The sequence below is a fragment of the Semicossyphus pulcher genome, unplaced genomic scaffold (assembly GCF_022749685.1).
Source record: "Semicossyphus pulcher isolate SPU_LCO1_2020_fin unplaced genomic scaffold, fSemPul1.0.p SCAF_4, whole genome shotgun sequence".
Taxonomy (NCBI): Eukaryota; Metazoa; Chordata; class Actinopteri; order Labriformes; family Labridae; genus Semicossyphus; species Semicossyphus pulcher.
This window is the reverse complement of record NW_027211715.1, coordinates 24,836,731-24,851,475: the sequence shown is the minus strand read 5'-3', so window position 1 is coordinate 24,851,475 and position 14,745 is coordinate 24,836,731. Positions and strand designations below refer to the sequence as shown.

Below are 14,745 nucleotides of genomic sequence, written 5' to 3'. Positions count from 1 at the left end.
TGCTGAAACAAAGTTAACAACGTATCCAGGTATAGCCTGTGTTCTACCTTTCACATGTTAGTTTGAGTTAACAAAAATTGGAATGCAAATATCGATCTTTGCCAAATGTCGTTTTGTTTGGCTGTCAGGTTGAAAGAAATCACCTCACACGGCGCTTATTTCATTCATAAAAGCGTCATCTTTTTTTGTGCCGCAGAAGGAACACAATGTTAAAACCGTTCAGTTCAATTTCCAGCACATAATACACAGAACGACACGCCACCTCCACACTACAAATCCCATTAAAGCATTACATACAGTTGTGCCAGCGGCTTTGCTCAAACCCTTTATAGGGTAGGTGTGTGTGTTTGTGTGTGTGTATGTGTGTGGTGGATACATGTCAAGCCTACACCTAAACAACATTTATTTACACAAAATAAACATGTTGAATATGAGCAACATGATATACAAGGGATTATATTTAGCTCTTTGTTCACTGTATAGCAAATATAAATTGTGTTGCAAGTGCATCATTTTGTTACAGACTGTTTCCATACATTGGAAGTTGTCATATTTGAAACAAAGTAATGCTCGTAAGTCAGGTATTATTTTTAATTACGGTTAATATTCTGTCACGTTCTGTCATAAGCTTTAAGAAGACGTTGGGATTCTCTACTTAGCTGCAGAATTATACTAGATATTTTTCTTCCCAAATTCTGTTTTAAACACAAAACTAATCAAGATTATCTGCACGATAATCAAAGAAATACAAAATGTAGCACATTGTGTTTGATAAAAACACATTGGCATCGGGCACTCTGGCAGTTCATGGGCTAAGGCAAGAAATTGGATTCTTGTCATTCCCGATCAAACCTCCCGTTCGGTCTTACTACCTTCGATCTAATGAAGGGATAAAACACCCCAAAACATTAACGATTGAAGATAAATTGTGATGTTCACCGAGGATGGTTAGGGGATGAGAGTAGTAGCAACATAGTAAAACCCAGGAAAAAGAAGGGAGGAACAAAGTATAAGGACATTTAAGTAAGTAACTGAGTCAAACTTTCAACAACAAAAGAGAAGCCGATCTATCATAAGCAAGTTCAAAGTCGCTATTAACTTAAAGTTCAAACCGCAAAAGAAACACGAAGACCTCGAAGAAGAACAGCCTCCTTCCACAAAAGGAGAAAGCACTGGGGCAATCGGAGTCTGACACAGGCACAGCCCATTGGCCCACTGGCCCCTGGCTGCCTCCTCTCTCCTGCTCCTTACACTCTTCCTTGATTGATTGGCAAGCTGGAAGGGGTGAGCTTAATCACCTGCTGCAGCGAAGGGAGAGCAGCGCCTAAAGAGCGCACAGGAGAGAGAGAGAAACACAAGAAAGCGCCACAGCACATGCAAAGCACTCCAGCATATAAGCATGCATAGAGTAAAGCAGGAAATGTGGTATAAGTTAAATTAAATAGAAAAACAAGTAGATTGATCTCGAGATTATCTGTTATTAATGGCTTAGTTTATCTATTAGGGTGGGTCAGTTTCCTTGCACAACTTCAAGCGAAGATCTGTCACCATATGAGCATGATGTTCTGTAATGTTTGCCCAAAACATGCAAAAAACTGTCTCTCCTCTTTGTGAGACACTCCCAACATAAATTCCCTCCTTTTTAATTGCTCCTGTCAGGAAACAAGGAGCGGAAAGATGCGAGAGAGATGGAATTTCTTTCTCACACGCTCTCATTTTCTCTCTGATGCGCACACACACACACACACACACACACACACACACACACACACACACACACACACACATGAAGGCCCGTCAGGCTCAGTGTTGGTTTATCTGCAGCTTACAGAGAGCTGCTGGAGAAGGCTGTGCTGCCAGTCTTCTCCCCGGTCCTGTTTGCACTGTGCGCGTGATGGTGTGTGTATGACTGCCTGCCTGTTTGTGTGCGAGAAAAGAAAGTGGGAGTGAAATAGCTCTGAGTTCTTGTGTATGTACAGTGTGTGTTTCTGTGTGTGTGAATGCTGCAGAAGCTCTAGATTAGAAGGCACAGGCTAAGTCTGAGGCCTGGGGAGTGCTTTCAACGGGGCAAGCACTGATACAGACACAAACAAACACAGTGACATAGCAGTGTGTCGCTGATTTCTACCCGAGCTGGGTGCTCATTTGAACACAATCTATCACCTTCTTTTCTAGTGAATATAAACATTTACAAACAGAGAAAAGATGTGCAACATCAGAGAAAATGTAAGAAATCTTGTGTTTTCTGGGTCTCTGCTGTTCCTACCATCTCATGAATACATTTCAAGTTTATGAATGTGCATAAATTAGGATAAGCTGTATCTAAACTTGCACTTCCTTCAACCATGAAGAGCAAATCAAAATTCAGCACACTGTGAAAATCTGACTTTGTTTTCTTTTGATTCAGTCTGATGCTTCCCCAGGATTTCCTCTTGCTCTTTAGGGCCTGTGTCCACTAATGGCGTTTTTTGCGCTGGCAGCGCCCACAACCTCCATTTCAGAGCGCTTCTCACCAGTGCTTACTGTTGCTAGGTTACGAAAGTTGAATGGCGAAGTTGCTCTGTATGTTTAATATTTGATTTTATTCAACAAAATTGAATAAGAAAAACGTACACAGATGTAAAGGAATCGTGTCCTGGCATTAGCAGCAGCACTAGACCTAGAAAATGGACCCTCGAAAAAACTAAAGGATCAGCTTCTCCTCCGCTGTTGTTGTTGAAAAAGTTGATATCTGAAGTCCCGCCACATCTGGATTTTAATTGGTCAGAAAATTGGTCTGAAAATGCTGAACTGCTTTGGTTTTGTATAGAAAATAGGTCCTGCCAGCACAAAAAACGCAGGTAGTGGACACAGGCCCTTAATCTGTTTACATTACTATGTCTGATTTAACCGTTTTAGTTGCTTTTAACTGTCACTTTGAGTCCACTCCTGTTTTTTTATGTGCTATATAACTAAAGTGACTTGACATGACATGTCTAAAGCGTGTCATCCTTGTGTGTTGCAGGACTCGGCTCAGGAAGGCGTCATCACCCGGGACATCCACCGCACCTTCCCTGCACACGACTACTTCAAGGACTCCGACGGAGACGGACAGGATTCGCTTTACAAGATCTGCAAGGTGAGCCTGAGCGAGACAGTGCAGTTTTGGAGGGGTAAACATGTAATAATAGCCAGATAATATCATAAATCACCACTGGATTGTACAGCATGATATGTTGTCTCACTTTCTTTATGCCAACGAGGAGCAGAAATCTCCATACACACCCTTTTTTTGTGGTTTTTGAAAACCTTCCTGCTGAGAACCAAGAGCTGTGAAATGAGACGCTAATGCTGAAACGTGTGCTACACCGTGTAAAATTTGTGCCTCTTCCTATAAAACATTTGCATTTATTGGTCTGGCAAGTCTAAGTGGGATTTTGCTTGGCATTTCAAGTTGGCTCTGTGATATATAATTGACAGTGCACGCCTTCTCTGAGCAATCATTACAAACCCTTCCTACACATGAAATACCGGACATGCCCACCGCTCAGTGGACAGTCATTGATCTGTCTTCCAATTTTCTAAGTTGGCTGTTCTGTAGGTGGCAGATTTCTCTCAAATTATCCACTAAAGAGGTTTCTGAACATCAAATTTGTGGCATGAAATACAGCACTCGGATGCAGAAGGCTTTATGCTTCTATTGTAACTCAAAGGTCTAGTTTTTATACTTTTAAGTGTGGACAATTTTTAAAGGCAGGAATAGAGTTATAATTTATATAACTCAATGTTTCTCTGATTTGGCCTGCTTCACACTGTCAGGCAGATCTTGAGTGGATGTCCTTTCTGTAACGAACAGTAGCTTGAGTTTGCTGAAAGACTATAAACGACATCAAACCAGGTTTAAATCCTGCCAGAGTCCTACTACAAAAGCATTTTATGGTGTATTGCTTGTTATTATTAAAATGCTGTCAGCAGTGGTGTGAGCCGAGTATATCAATGAAAACAAAGAAAATGCACAATATCAACATGATTGCACATCAAATTATAGCATTGTTACGCCCGGCCTAGGGCGAACCGGAGCGCAGCGTAAAGCTGACCGCCCTCTTTCCTCAGTCCAAAGGTAGACCACTCAATGAATATGCAGTCTGCATATTCTGATTTCTTTTAACAAACACAACGTAGAAAACAACCTTCAAGGGAAACATTTTCATTTATAACCGAACTATCTTACCTCAATAAAGAAGAAGAAAAGAAAATACAGTGATGTAACCGAACTCCCTAACTTTAGAGTTGACTTTACTTATTCTTTTGAGGTGGTGATACACGTATCAACGTTTACATCAACATTAACAGACAACGTAAACAAGCAACATGATGAGACACAGGGCAACGAGGCTCTCTATACTCCTCTGTTCCAGTCACAACTACGCCGTTACCATAGCAACACCTAGTACGACCGCAATTAATACTAGCTCAAACGATCTAATACAAATCTGCTCAGTGACAAATTTCAAGGCCAAAAAACATCTCAAATGTGTCTTTAGTTTATATTCAATTATGTTTACCTGACTGATGTTCTCCACACATTCACTTAACTTAATGGCCGCCATTGTTCAGAACATTTTTCAGGCCAGAGAGATCACATGACCCAAAATGTGGGCTGTGATTGGAGCGTTTCTGATGTAATTCTGTATGCTGACCACAAGAGGCCGCTGCTGATGTAACATTTCCAGATCGCAGGAGGTTGACCTTTTTCAACATAAAAGTGTTCAGTCAACATTGAACACTGACGATGTCTGTTGATGTTGATGGAAAGGTTGATACGTATATCACCACCTTTATGTTTTGTGAAAAAAACCCAAAAAACTCAGGGGCTCATTCGTACTTCTGTCTAGCAAAAGGTCTTATCACTGTGCAGAGTGCAGCATCTGCTCCAGCGGCCCATCATGCCTCGTGTCCCATCATGCTTTGTGCTAATGTTGTAAACGTGTAATTATTTTGTCGGTAATTTGTGCATGCAGAGCTTGTTGTTTCATGTAATGTAATGCCATTTTATTTTAGTCTTTAGTTTGCACCATGACCGAGGGGGGCATTGCATTTTATTACACCAGCTGTATATATGTGATGATGAATGACTGTTGCCTGCAGTGTGAGTTGTTGCAGGGTTGACACTCTGCAAAAGCTCCTTCTGTCTCTCTTACTTAGGAAGTTAGTACAATGCATTGAGACATTAGAATATGTGGTTACATTTCTTCCTTCCCCTTTTGTTTGAGTAGAATGTATTTGCTACAACAACCGTAAAATCATTATTAAATAAATCACAAGAAAAGACATTAATAATATTAACATATGATTTTAGGTAGTGTTTGATAATGTTAAATGTTATAAAGGATTTTATTTAAACTGACAATCTCGAAGATTTCAGTTTCATATTCTTGGATGCCCCCTAATGGTGATATATGGTAACTGCTAATTTAACCAGACGTCCATGGTTGGCTCGCTTTGTCACGGTTGTAACTCTTTCTTTTCTGCGCTGACGGTCGCTTTCCTTTTCAGACTGTTTGCCTTCATCTGAGCGTCAAATTTGTTTCTTTTTCTGGATTTTCACTTATTTTTGAAGTTGTATCTGTAGCCATCGATCTTTGTTTGTTCAGTCATAGTAGATTACTGTTTACTCACAACATTTACAGAAATCGGAATAGCAGCTACTTAGCTCCGCCTACCCTCTCTGGCAGACCAACCACTGCTGGGTGATGGAAAACACGTCACTATCTGGGCACCGCTTGTAATTTTTTCCACGAATGTCGCCACAGACACTCAGTCCATAATAATACTATACACTGCAAATAGGCTCAATCACCATTGTGTTGCCTCATTCCGTGATAGTCACTTAACAGACATTTATTTACATGAAAATATTCAAGGTTATTACTTTTAATTAAGTAAGGACTTTGAGTAAAGACCACTAATTTAAGCTTGTTTTCTCGCTGCAGCTAGTTGAGGTTGTTTCTGTAACTAACTGTCATTAGTTTTCACCGTGTGTAAAAACTAAACTGGTTTAAATTTCTAGTAAAGTCAACTAGTTCGGGCTGAGAGTGTAGCAGAAAAACAGGAGGAAAAGGATGGGTCAAAAGAAAAGGCTACTCTCCCCTACCACTACCAGGACTGTGTTTCAGATTTCTATCATATTTACAAGGTTTACAGAACTTTCTGATGCTATCATCCACTACTCTCAAAGTCGCTGAAACACCACAGTCGGGTTGGGAGTGATGGAAGAAGGTGGGGCGAAGTCCACTTTTTAAAACAGGCGCCATCCGTTCTCCCCCAATCACCAGCAGCCGCCTGCGACACAGCACAGAGAAAGAAACACACAGAGACAACGGCACCAACCCCAGGCAGGGAGGCAGAACAACATCATCACACACATTAACAATACAAAAACTGGACCCATAGTATGACTCACAGTCATAACGGCATATTGAAGGCGGAGTTAATCTGTCCACTATTTATCATATAAATCCTGAAACCATCTTAAAGTGGAAGTTGATGCTCCTTTGTTTAAGTTAAAATACATGCCACGCCCATCTACAGATGTTATTAGATAGATAGACGATGCCTCACAGTCTCTTGCAGACTCCATAATGCAGCCCATCAAGAGAAACCCAAAGTAAAACCAGAAGGTGACATCATCTTTGTCTCTGACCTGGCGTGGGTCAGCCGTGAGCCTGCTTCTATAAAAACATGCAGCAGTCTCTCCTTTGTGTGAAAGTGAAAGAGGAAAGAACGTTCTGTGAGGAGAGGGTCCCAGTGGACTCGCACCCTGAGGTAATTATCTGTGAATACACGCGGTACATTTTATTCAGACAAAAGCCAAGGTCAGCACTACTGTAATGTTTTAAAGCCGGTGTTAATCTCCATCATTGTCCTGCTCGGAGCTTGACTGCAGCTGTGAACTTAACAGCGACAGTTTCTAAAGCACAGACTTCTTTGCTCGCCCTAACTGACAGTTTCAGACAATCAAGCTTGGGAGCAATCTACATGATCTAAATATAAACGCTACAAACATATAAAAAGTGCATCTTCAGAATAGATTCCTTAATATTATCCAATAAGAAAATAACTCTCTTATCATTTACTGGTAAACTTCTACAACAATTCTTATGCCAATGAGGTTTTTTCAGTAACAGAGATTATTTGACAGACGCTGATCAACCAAGAAAAATATAAACAAACCAACAATCTGGACCCAAACTTTTAACCACAGAGACAAATAAAACAAAGAGCATTCCTGCTGCAGTCAGACTCTTCAACCAAGCCTGCTGCACCCAAACTGACAATAATTTCTGTGATGATGTTGCTGTGTGCAATACATGTAAAAGAACAAACAAACACAATAGTCGCGCCAAACCCCAAAGACATGCTCGTTGGATTCATTGGTGACTCTAAAATTGCCCGTAGGTGTGAATGTGAGCGTGAATGCTTGTCTCTCTCTATGTGTCAGCCCTGTGATTGACTGGTGATCAATCCAGGGTGTAACCCCCGGCTCTCGCCCAATGACAGCTGGGATAGGCTCCAGCCCCCCACAACCCTTAACAGGATAATTGGTATAGACAAAGACTGTATATATCGATGGACATGACAGCTCCCTTAAAGTGAAGCCAAAACATTTTGAGCGCCCCCTGCTGCATAAAGCCCGCCTCCTCCATGTTAACAGATGGGACACGAGTCAAACTATAAAATCAAAATACACGTCAAATACATTTTTCTCAAACATGGTTTCTGTCATTATAGTTAGTTCTCAGCATGCTACATTACATCCAAGTGTTCATTTTTCTGACAGGTTTATTTTTAATTAGTTATTTGATGGTGTCAAAAGGATGATTGACAGCTCTGTTGACAAATACGGCTCCTGCAGCCAATCTGTTCCTGGTTAGCAGAGTGGAGGAACGAACGGCAAGAGGAGACGTAACTAAAACAATCACTACAGTTATTGTTTCCATATCTGTGAACGTCTGCTTCAGACCAACACAAAGAAGCTGTTCTGCTGTTAAACACACCGGCGTGCGGGATCTTTGCTGTTAGCGGTGGTGGCTACAGCGGTGCTAGCCCCCAATCTCTACGGCGCAGACAGCGCCTATCACAGGGGCTATTTTGGCATCACTTTCGTACAATGGAGCAGATGGAGACACGTCGTAAGTTGATACTAAAAGCTTCATTCCAAGTTGCCTGGTAGCTCAGTTGATATCCCGTGTAAAGTGTTTGAGTGTTCAATTCCAGCTCTCTGCCCTTTGCTGCTTGTCACGCCCACTATCTCTTCCCCGTGTTTCCTGCCTTTCTTCATCTGTCCTATCTAATAAAGGCTAAACGGCCTTACGTATGCATTCAGTACTTATGCAGTGAGCAGAAGCAACATCAGATGAAAGGAGTATATAGAGTGTATATAATAAACATAAATATCACTGAGGCGTTTTGTGTATGTATTAAAATCAAAAGTAGTTTATGAATGATGAAGAACTGTTGCTCCTTTGTATTTCCTGGCGCTGTAGACGTTGGGCCGGTCGGCGCTGTGGGAGAACCTGTCAGGAAGGGTTAGCATCCAGTCTGGACCCAACTAGGTCAGTGGCGAGCCAGCCTTCATTTGTATGCAAATCCATGTAGATTAGCCGCTGATAAGGTTGGGTGGATCTGGAGGCATGAGTGGGCTACAGGCACAGAGAATTCAGGACAAAGTTTTTATTCCTAATGCAGTGATACGCTTGGACTCTTTTATTTTCTAACCTTTATTCTCCGGGGAAGGTCACCTGAGCTCTGTGAGAAACTGCTTTTATTCTCTTCATGTTCCACTCAGTCACACCTCCAGCTCACCTGTGCGACCTCGGACATCTACTGGTGTTCACTGAGAAGTCCTGCAGGAAGCAGTCGGGGGTTAACCGCCTCACTCAAGGGCACGGTGACAGTGGGTTCACAGGACGGGGAGAGCATTATTCTCCCAGCTGGTGCTCAAAAACTGTGACTCTCAGATAAATGGCTCAAAAGAATGTCGAATGTATTTCCATGAAAACATGGGGGAAAAAAGCAAACACTGCAACGCCTCATCAACCAAGCTAATGCCGCGTATCCGAGAGATCGCTGAATGCTTCCTTACACACATACTAGTTCATATCCTGGAGATGGCCAACACCCTGATCAGATATGTGCATACCTGTAAACACAATGCCAGCAGGGAATAGCATCTCTCTGTGCTGAGTGCTGAATGTCTTCCTTTTGTGAAGCTGACACTGACCTTTGATCCTTTACAGCGAGAAACTAACTAGTGTATCACAGGAAAATTATATTACCATGGAAACAGACCTGAAAAGTCTTATGAGTTTAAACTCCTTTGTTATGACATGTCCTGTCGTTTTTATCTGTATGTCATAAAATAATTGTTCTGAACTGGGCTCCCTGGTAGTGCAGGGGTTAACGCGTCAACCATGAACCACAGTGTGACCTGTTCTTCTTTGCTGCTTGTCATCCTGCACATTTCTCTTCCATGGTTTCCTGTTTTCTTCTCTGTTGTGCGTCTAATAAAAGCCTACAATCCGTGATAAACCGCTTAAAAATTAAGTAACATGAACATTGAAATGTGTGTTATGTTACGTTAACCAATTAAAGGCAAGTTTATTTATAAAGCACCATTCATACATAGAGCAATTCAAAGTGCTTCACACATTTGGAAAAAGATGAAAATGTAAAATCAATTCAAATTAATAACTATTGATTATATTAAAATAATTAAGTAATGTCTTACAATATTAGATCAATTTAAATAAGTCGTTAAAATTAATTAAGATAGAAAAGGGGTGGATAGTTCAAAATATAATTCAGCCATTAGAGAGTAAAGTAGGCGGTGTGAAAAAGGAACATTTTTTAGCTTTGACTTAAAGGCCGTCAGAGTCGGGGCGTGACGTCCCGTAGGCCAGCCACAGATGTCCTCAGATTCCTAAATGGTTCATATGTCACAAACATATCAGGGATGTATTTGCGCGCTGAATCCACGGAGAGCTTTATACACAAGCAAAGATTTTGAAATCAATTCTCTGAGTTACAGGTAGCCAGTGTAAGGACGTTAAAACTAAAACTAATGTGCTCGTCTTTCTTCGTTTTGGTCACGACTCTTGCAGCAGCATTTTGAATACGTTGAAGTTGCTGCACAGCTTGTGTTGAATGCCTGATGAACAGACCGTTGCAGTTATGCAATCTGCTGGAAATAAAGGCATGTATAAGCTTTTCAAGGTCTTGCTTTGACATAATTCCTCTGACTCTAGCAATGTGTTTTTTAAACGGTAAAAAGCAGAAGAAGTTGATTTGATGTGGCTGTGAAAATTTAAATGTGAGTCCAGGATAACGCCCAAGTTTATTGCGTAACTCTTAGCTATAAGAGAGAGGAAATGACGGTGAGAACAGACACTCTCTCTGTGGTCCGTAGACCGTTATGCTGGTCTTATCTCAGGTCACACAAGCAATATGGTGCATAACAGAACTATATCCTATTACGTTTTCAAAGGCACACACATTTTTCTCACTACAATATTTAAGTTTGTGTTATATTTTTATACATATTTTCTTTCAGCACAACCTGTACTTGAACTGAATTAATAATACTTTGTCTAATACTTTAGAAAAATGATGTTGCCCTAACTTACTTTTACTACTGGCACAATATTCCTCTCAGATACTTACCATATTTTTTAATAGAATTTGGTAATGCAGATATTCTTTGTCTTGCTCAAAGACTCTTTAATAGCACATAGATTTTGCTTTCACCTTTCACCTATATTCACACAATAAGGAACCTATACATACAGCTCCGTTAAAAAAAGAAGAGACAACTCCAAATGGTATTGCTAATTTCAAGCTTCATAGTTCACTCTGTGATACCTGTGGAGTAGCTTAGCATAATTTACAGTTTAAAAAAAACTCTGTGCAGGCCCTCATACAGCCTCTGCCTGAAACGACTAGCTCTGTCTCTTTAAGAAACCCCGCCCCTACAAGCCCACTTTCTTCTGATTGGCCAGCTCTCAGAAGCCTGCTGATGTCACAAAGTACAGTGTGTAGAAAAAACTGTGTGAAACCTGGCATTCACAGCAGCTTGCAGACTGAGCTGAGGAACCTGGGGATTACTCCAACATACTTTTACCTACAGATTTGAAACTTCACCTACGTTTAGTCTGGACATCTAACATTGTAACATTATATATATGACTTAAAATGTGAAACGGCATAATACCTCCTGTTTAAATCAGCATCTCTCCCTACATGTTATGGCCAGCCCATTCCAGATGTGAACCTTATTGAAAACCTCCTGAATGTGATCAAGAGGAAGATGGATGGTTACAAGCCATCAAACAAAGCCGAGCTGCTTACATTTTTGCTCCAAGAGTGGCCTAACGTCACCAAAAAGCAATGTGAAAAACTTCTAAGATGCAGGAACGCTGTAATTAAACATTTAAAAAAAGTTTATGCCACCAAATATTGATGTCTGAACTCTTTCTTATAGTATTCTGTTGTTTAAAAATGAACATGTTGCTTTCTTTGCATTCGTCGAGCTCTGAAAAACACCTTTTTTGCGTCTTTTTGTTGTCTTAACCAGTCGTCATTGTCTGCAAATAAAAGACCTGAATGACAATATTTTATTTGGAAGTAGTGTGAAATGTTGTTTACACTTAAAAAAAATAAAAAAATTCCTGAGCTGTATATTAACTTTTATAGATGCCACAATAAGGAACCCGTACATACAACATAGTATCCCTTATACACTGTCTAAAGTTGCCTCCAAAGTTATACAAATATAATAATTAAAACTGTGCTAAAACATAAGAATCTACACATTAACATTGTAATAACCCTTCCCTCTGGGCCTTTTATCTACTCAGTCCAACAAATTTAGATTTCTCCCACCAGGACCTCCCCCATCCATCTGTCAGCGTGCACTTCTCCCAGCCGAGTCGGGGGCATGTGAATGCCACACTCCATCAAGCATGTCAGGCTGCAGATTACGCGTCAGACAGCTCCACACGACTTCTCCATTACCTCAACATCAAACCCCAAATTAGCCGAACAGATCAGCAGAGGAGTCTTGGAGGTCCGCACTAGTTTTCCAAGCACGGACAGGGGGAGAGGGTCTTTTAGCCCCATTTGCAGAGGTTTGATTGCTGTAAAAGTGTCCATCAAAGAGTGAACACATGGAAGATTTGGAACTAAATACAGAATGTACATACTGTACATTTGTTGTCCATGTTTCTTAAAGCGTCTGTATCTTGCAAGTATGACCACAGATTATAGTTGAAGCTGTGTGTTTTGGTCTTCCCCCTTTCCCCGCTTTTAAAAAAATGTTTCGGTCAAATGCAAGACACTTGTGCCTCTCCCTGGATGCTTGTTTACACTGTGGAAAGACCTTTCTGTTTGCTCATTAGCATGATTGGTGGGATGTGTCAACTGGCCAGCGTTTTTGAGACAGAGCAGCTCCTGAACGGTCATCTGAAGGTTACGCTCAGTCTCCCACACATCAATGACCGAACCAGCCAGGGTTATGTTTGCCTCTGTCGACTTACTACTGCATTACAACCTGGCTTAACAGGGGGAGTGATTTTTTTTATTCCTCTTTGTCTGAACAGAAATATACTCCTTAGTCACGGCTGCACTTGTCCTTAGAGAGCCTGTTTCTGAAAGTGGGCACAGAACTTTGGTCTTGTGCTTTTAGATGCAGGGACGTAGCTCAGCGTTTAGTGAGTAGATGGCGTTTAGAGAGGGAATGAGTGGGAAACAAGAGGGAGGTTGACATTGACAGAGAAAACCAAAGACACAGACGGAGGAGAAAAACACTCCTGAGGGAAATTCATCTGAAAAAGAAAAACATGGTACTTGAATGAAACTGTCTTGTTCAATACTGCCGCCCTGAACAGTTACATGGTTGCTTACATTCGTGAGACAGCTGATCTTAGCAGTATAATTAAAACCATTTTAGCAGCACCACACCCAATCATCAAACTAAAGGTCATTAGGTCACGGTTACACAAATAATTATAGTTAATTTACAACCATTTACAGTTCACCTGTCTAGTGAATTTCTTGTCTTTTCAAAGTGTAGACTTGAAGTAGCTTAAAAAGAGTTGTAGCTCTGCCTGGCCTTCATGCTTTTGAGTATGGTACCGGTTTTAATCCCACAGACGGAGCGATCTCCCAATTTATATGTAAAAGACGGGGTATCATGCTGTTTCACATTTAAAGACATACAGTATACACAATGTTGGATGTCCATCCTAAATGTGGGTTAAAGCTCATGTGAGGAGTTTTTCTCTGGTTATGAAACAGAATAAAATTAATTCTGATTACTCTATATGACCTGTAAAAGCAAACCAGACCATCAGCGACAAGATTGAATATTTCTATAGAATTATTTTTAATGCCTTAAACTGCTGGCGGGGGTGTAGGTGTCAGACGAAGTGATTAACTGCTCGCTGCCTTTGTTTACATTTTACAGGTCAAAAATTTAAAGTGAGTGACACATATGACTGTTAAAGAAAGCAGGGTGAGATATTTTGTTAAAAAGCACCACTTAAGGAGATGAGAGGTACGGCTTTGTCCACAGGGGGCGCCAAAATTGACCCAAACGGAAAGTTCCTCACAGGAGCTTTAAGTTTTAAATCTGTCGGTAAAAGTACGTTGGAGTAATCCCCTGCTAAAAAAAAGTCTCAGCTTACAGGCTGCTGTGTGCTTTCAGACAGACTTCTCCAGACGCTTTACATTGTGATGTCACAAAGTGGAGGAACTCTATATTTGGGCATCTGCCGAGACACAGCACAAATTCCTTCCCCCGGGCTCAGTTCAAGGACACGCCCACCCAGCAGCTCCGTCTGCCTCGGAAATCTTTTTCACTCCACCACCCTGCTCAACGGCTCTGCTCGTCACGTTGGTTCAGAATGTCTTGTAGAAAGTGTTTCTTTGGCTGTGAAGGAAAGACATCAGTGTTTACGAAACAGTGAAGTTTACTCACTGTTTACAACTCTGTAACACGGCCACAGGGTAGGAGGTGTGACTCAAACACTGAGTTCTGCCCCTCAGCAGGCTTCAGAGAGCTGGCCAATCCGAAGAAAGCGGGCTTGCGGGGGCCATTTCACTATGCCGTTTCACATTTTAAGTCATATATATAATGTTATAATGTAAGATGTCAAGACTAAACATGGGTGAAGTTTCAAATCTGTAGGTAAAAGTATGTTGGAGTAATGCAGGCTGCTGTGAACACCAGGTTTCACACAGGTTTTTCTACATGCTGCACTTTGTGACCTCAGCAGGCTTTGGGGAGCTGGCCAGTCAGAAGAAAGTGGGCTTGTAGGGGCGGGGTTTCTTAAAGGGACAGAGCTGACTGAGTCGTTTCAGGCAGAGGCTGCATGAGGGCCTGCACAGAGCACCAGTGTGAGAAAAAGGATGACTTCTTTTTTAACTACTAAGGTACTCCACAGGTATCACAGAGTGTAAGCCTGAAATTAGCATAATAACCCCCCTTGTATATGTCTGTATGTCCATCAACTTTGATTTGTGACCTCTGATGATTTCTTGCCGATAGAAAAGAACAAATGACATTTTCCTGTCCTTGTTTCTGCTTCTCTCTTTCAGGCTTACTCCGTCTATGACGAGGAAATCGGTTATTGTCAGGGTCAGTCGTTCCTCGCTGCCGTTCTCCTGCTGCACGTGAGTTAACTTGTTTTTCCATCCATTCACTGAGTC

At 41.3% G+C, this 14,745-nt stretch overlaps 1 protein-coding gene across 1 annotated transcript in view; it reads left to right on the top strand.

Moving 5' to 3' along the window:
• Positions 1-14,745, top strand: part of rabgap1l (RAB GTPase activating protein 1-like) — a 127,107-nt gene that overhangs the window by 71,358 nt on the left and 41,004 nt on the right. The window contains exons 14-15 of the mRNA XM_069680615.1: positions 3,005-3,118; positions 14,635-14,709. Coding sequence (XP_069536716.1) covers positions 3,005-3,118; positions 14,635-14,709 — 189 coding nt within the window. The remainder of the gene's footprint in view (positions 1-3,004; positions 3,119-14,634; positions 14,710-14,745) is intronic.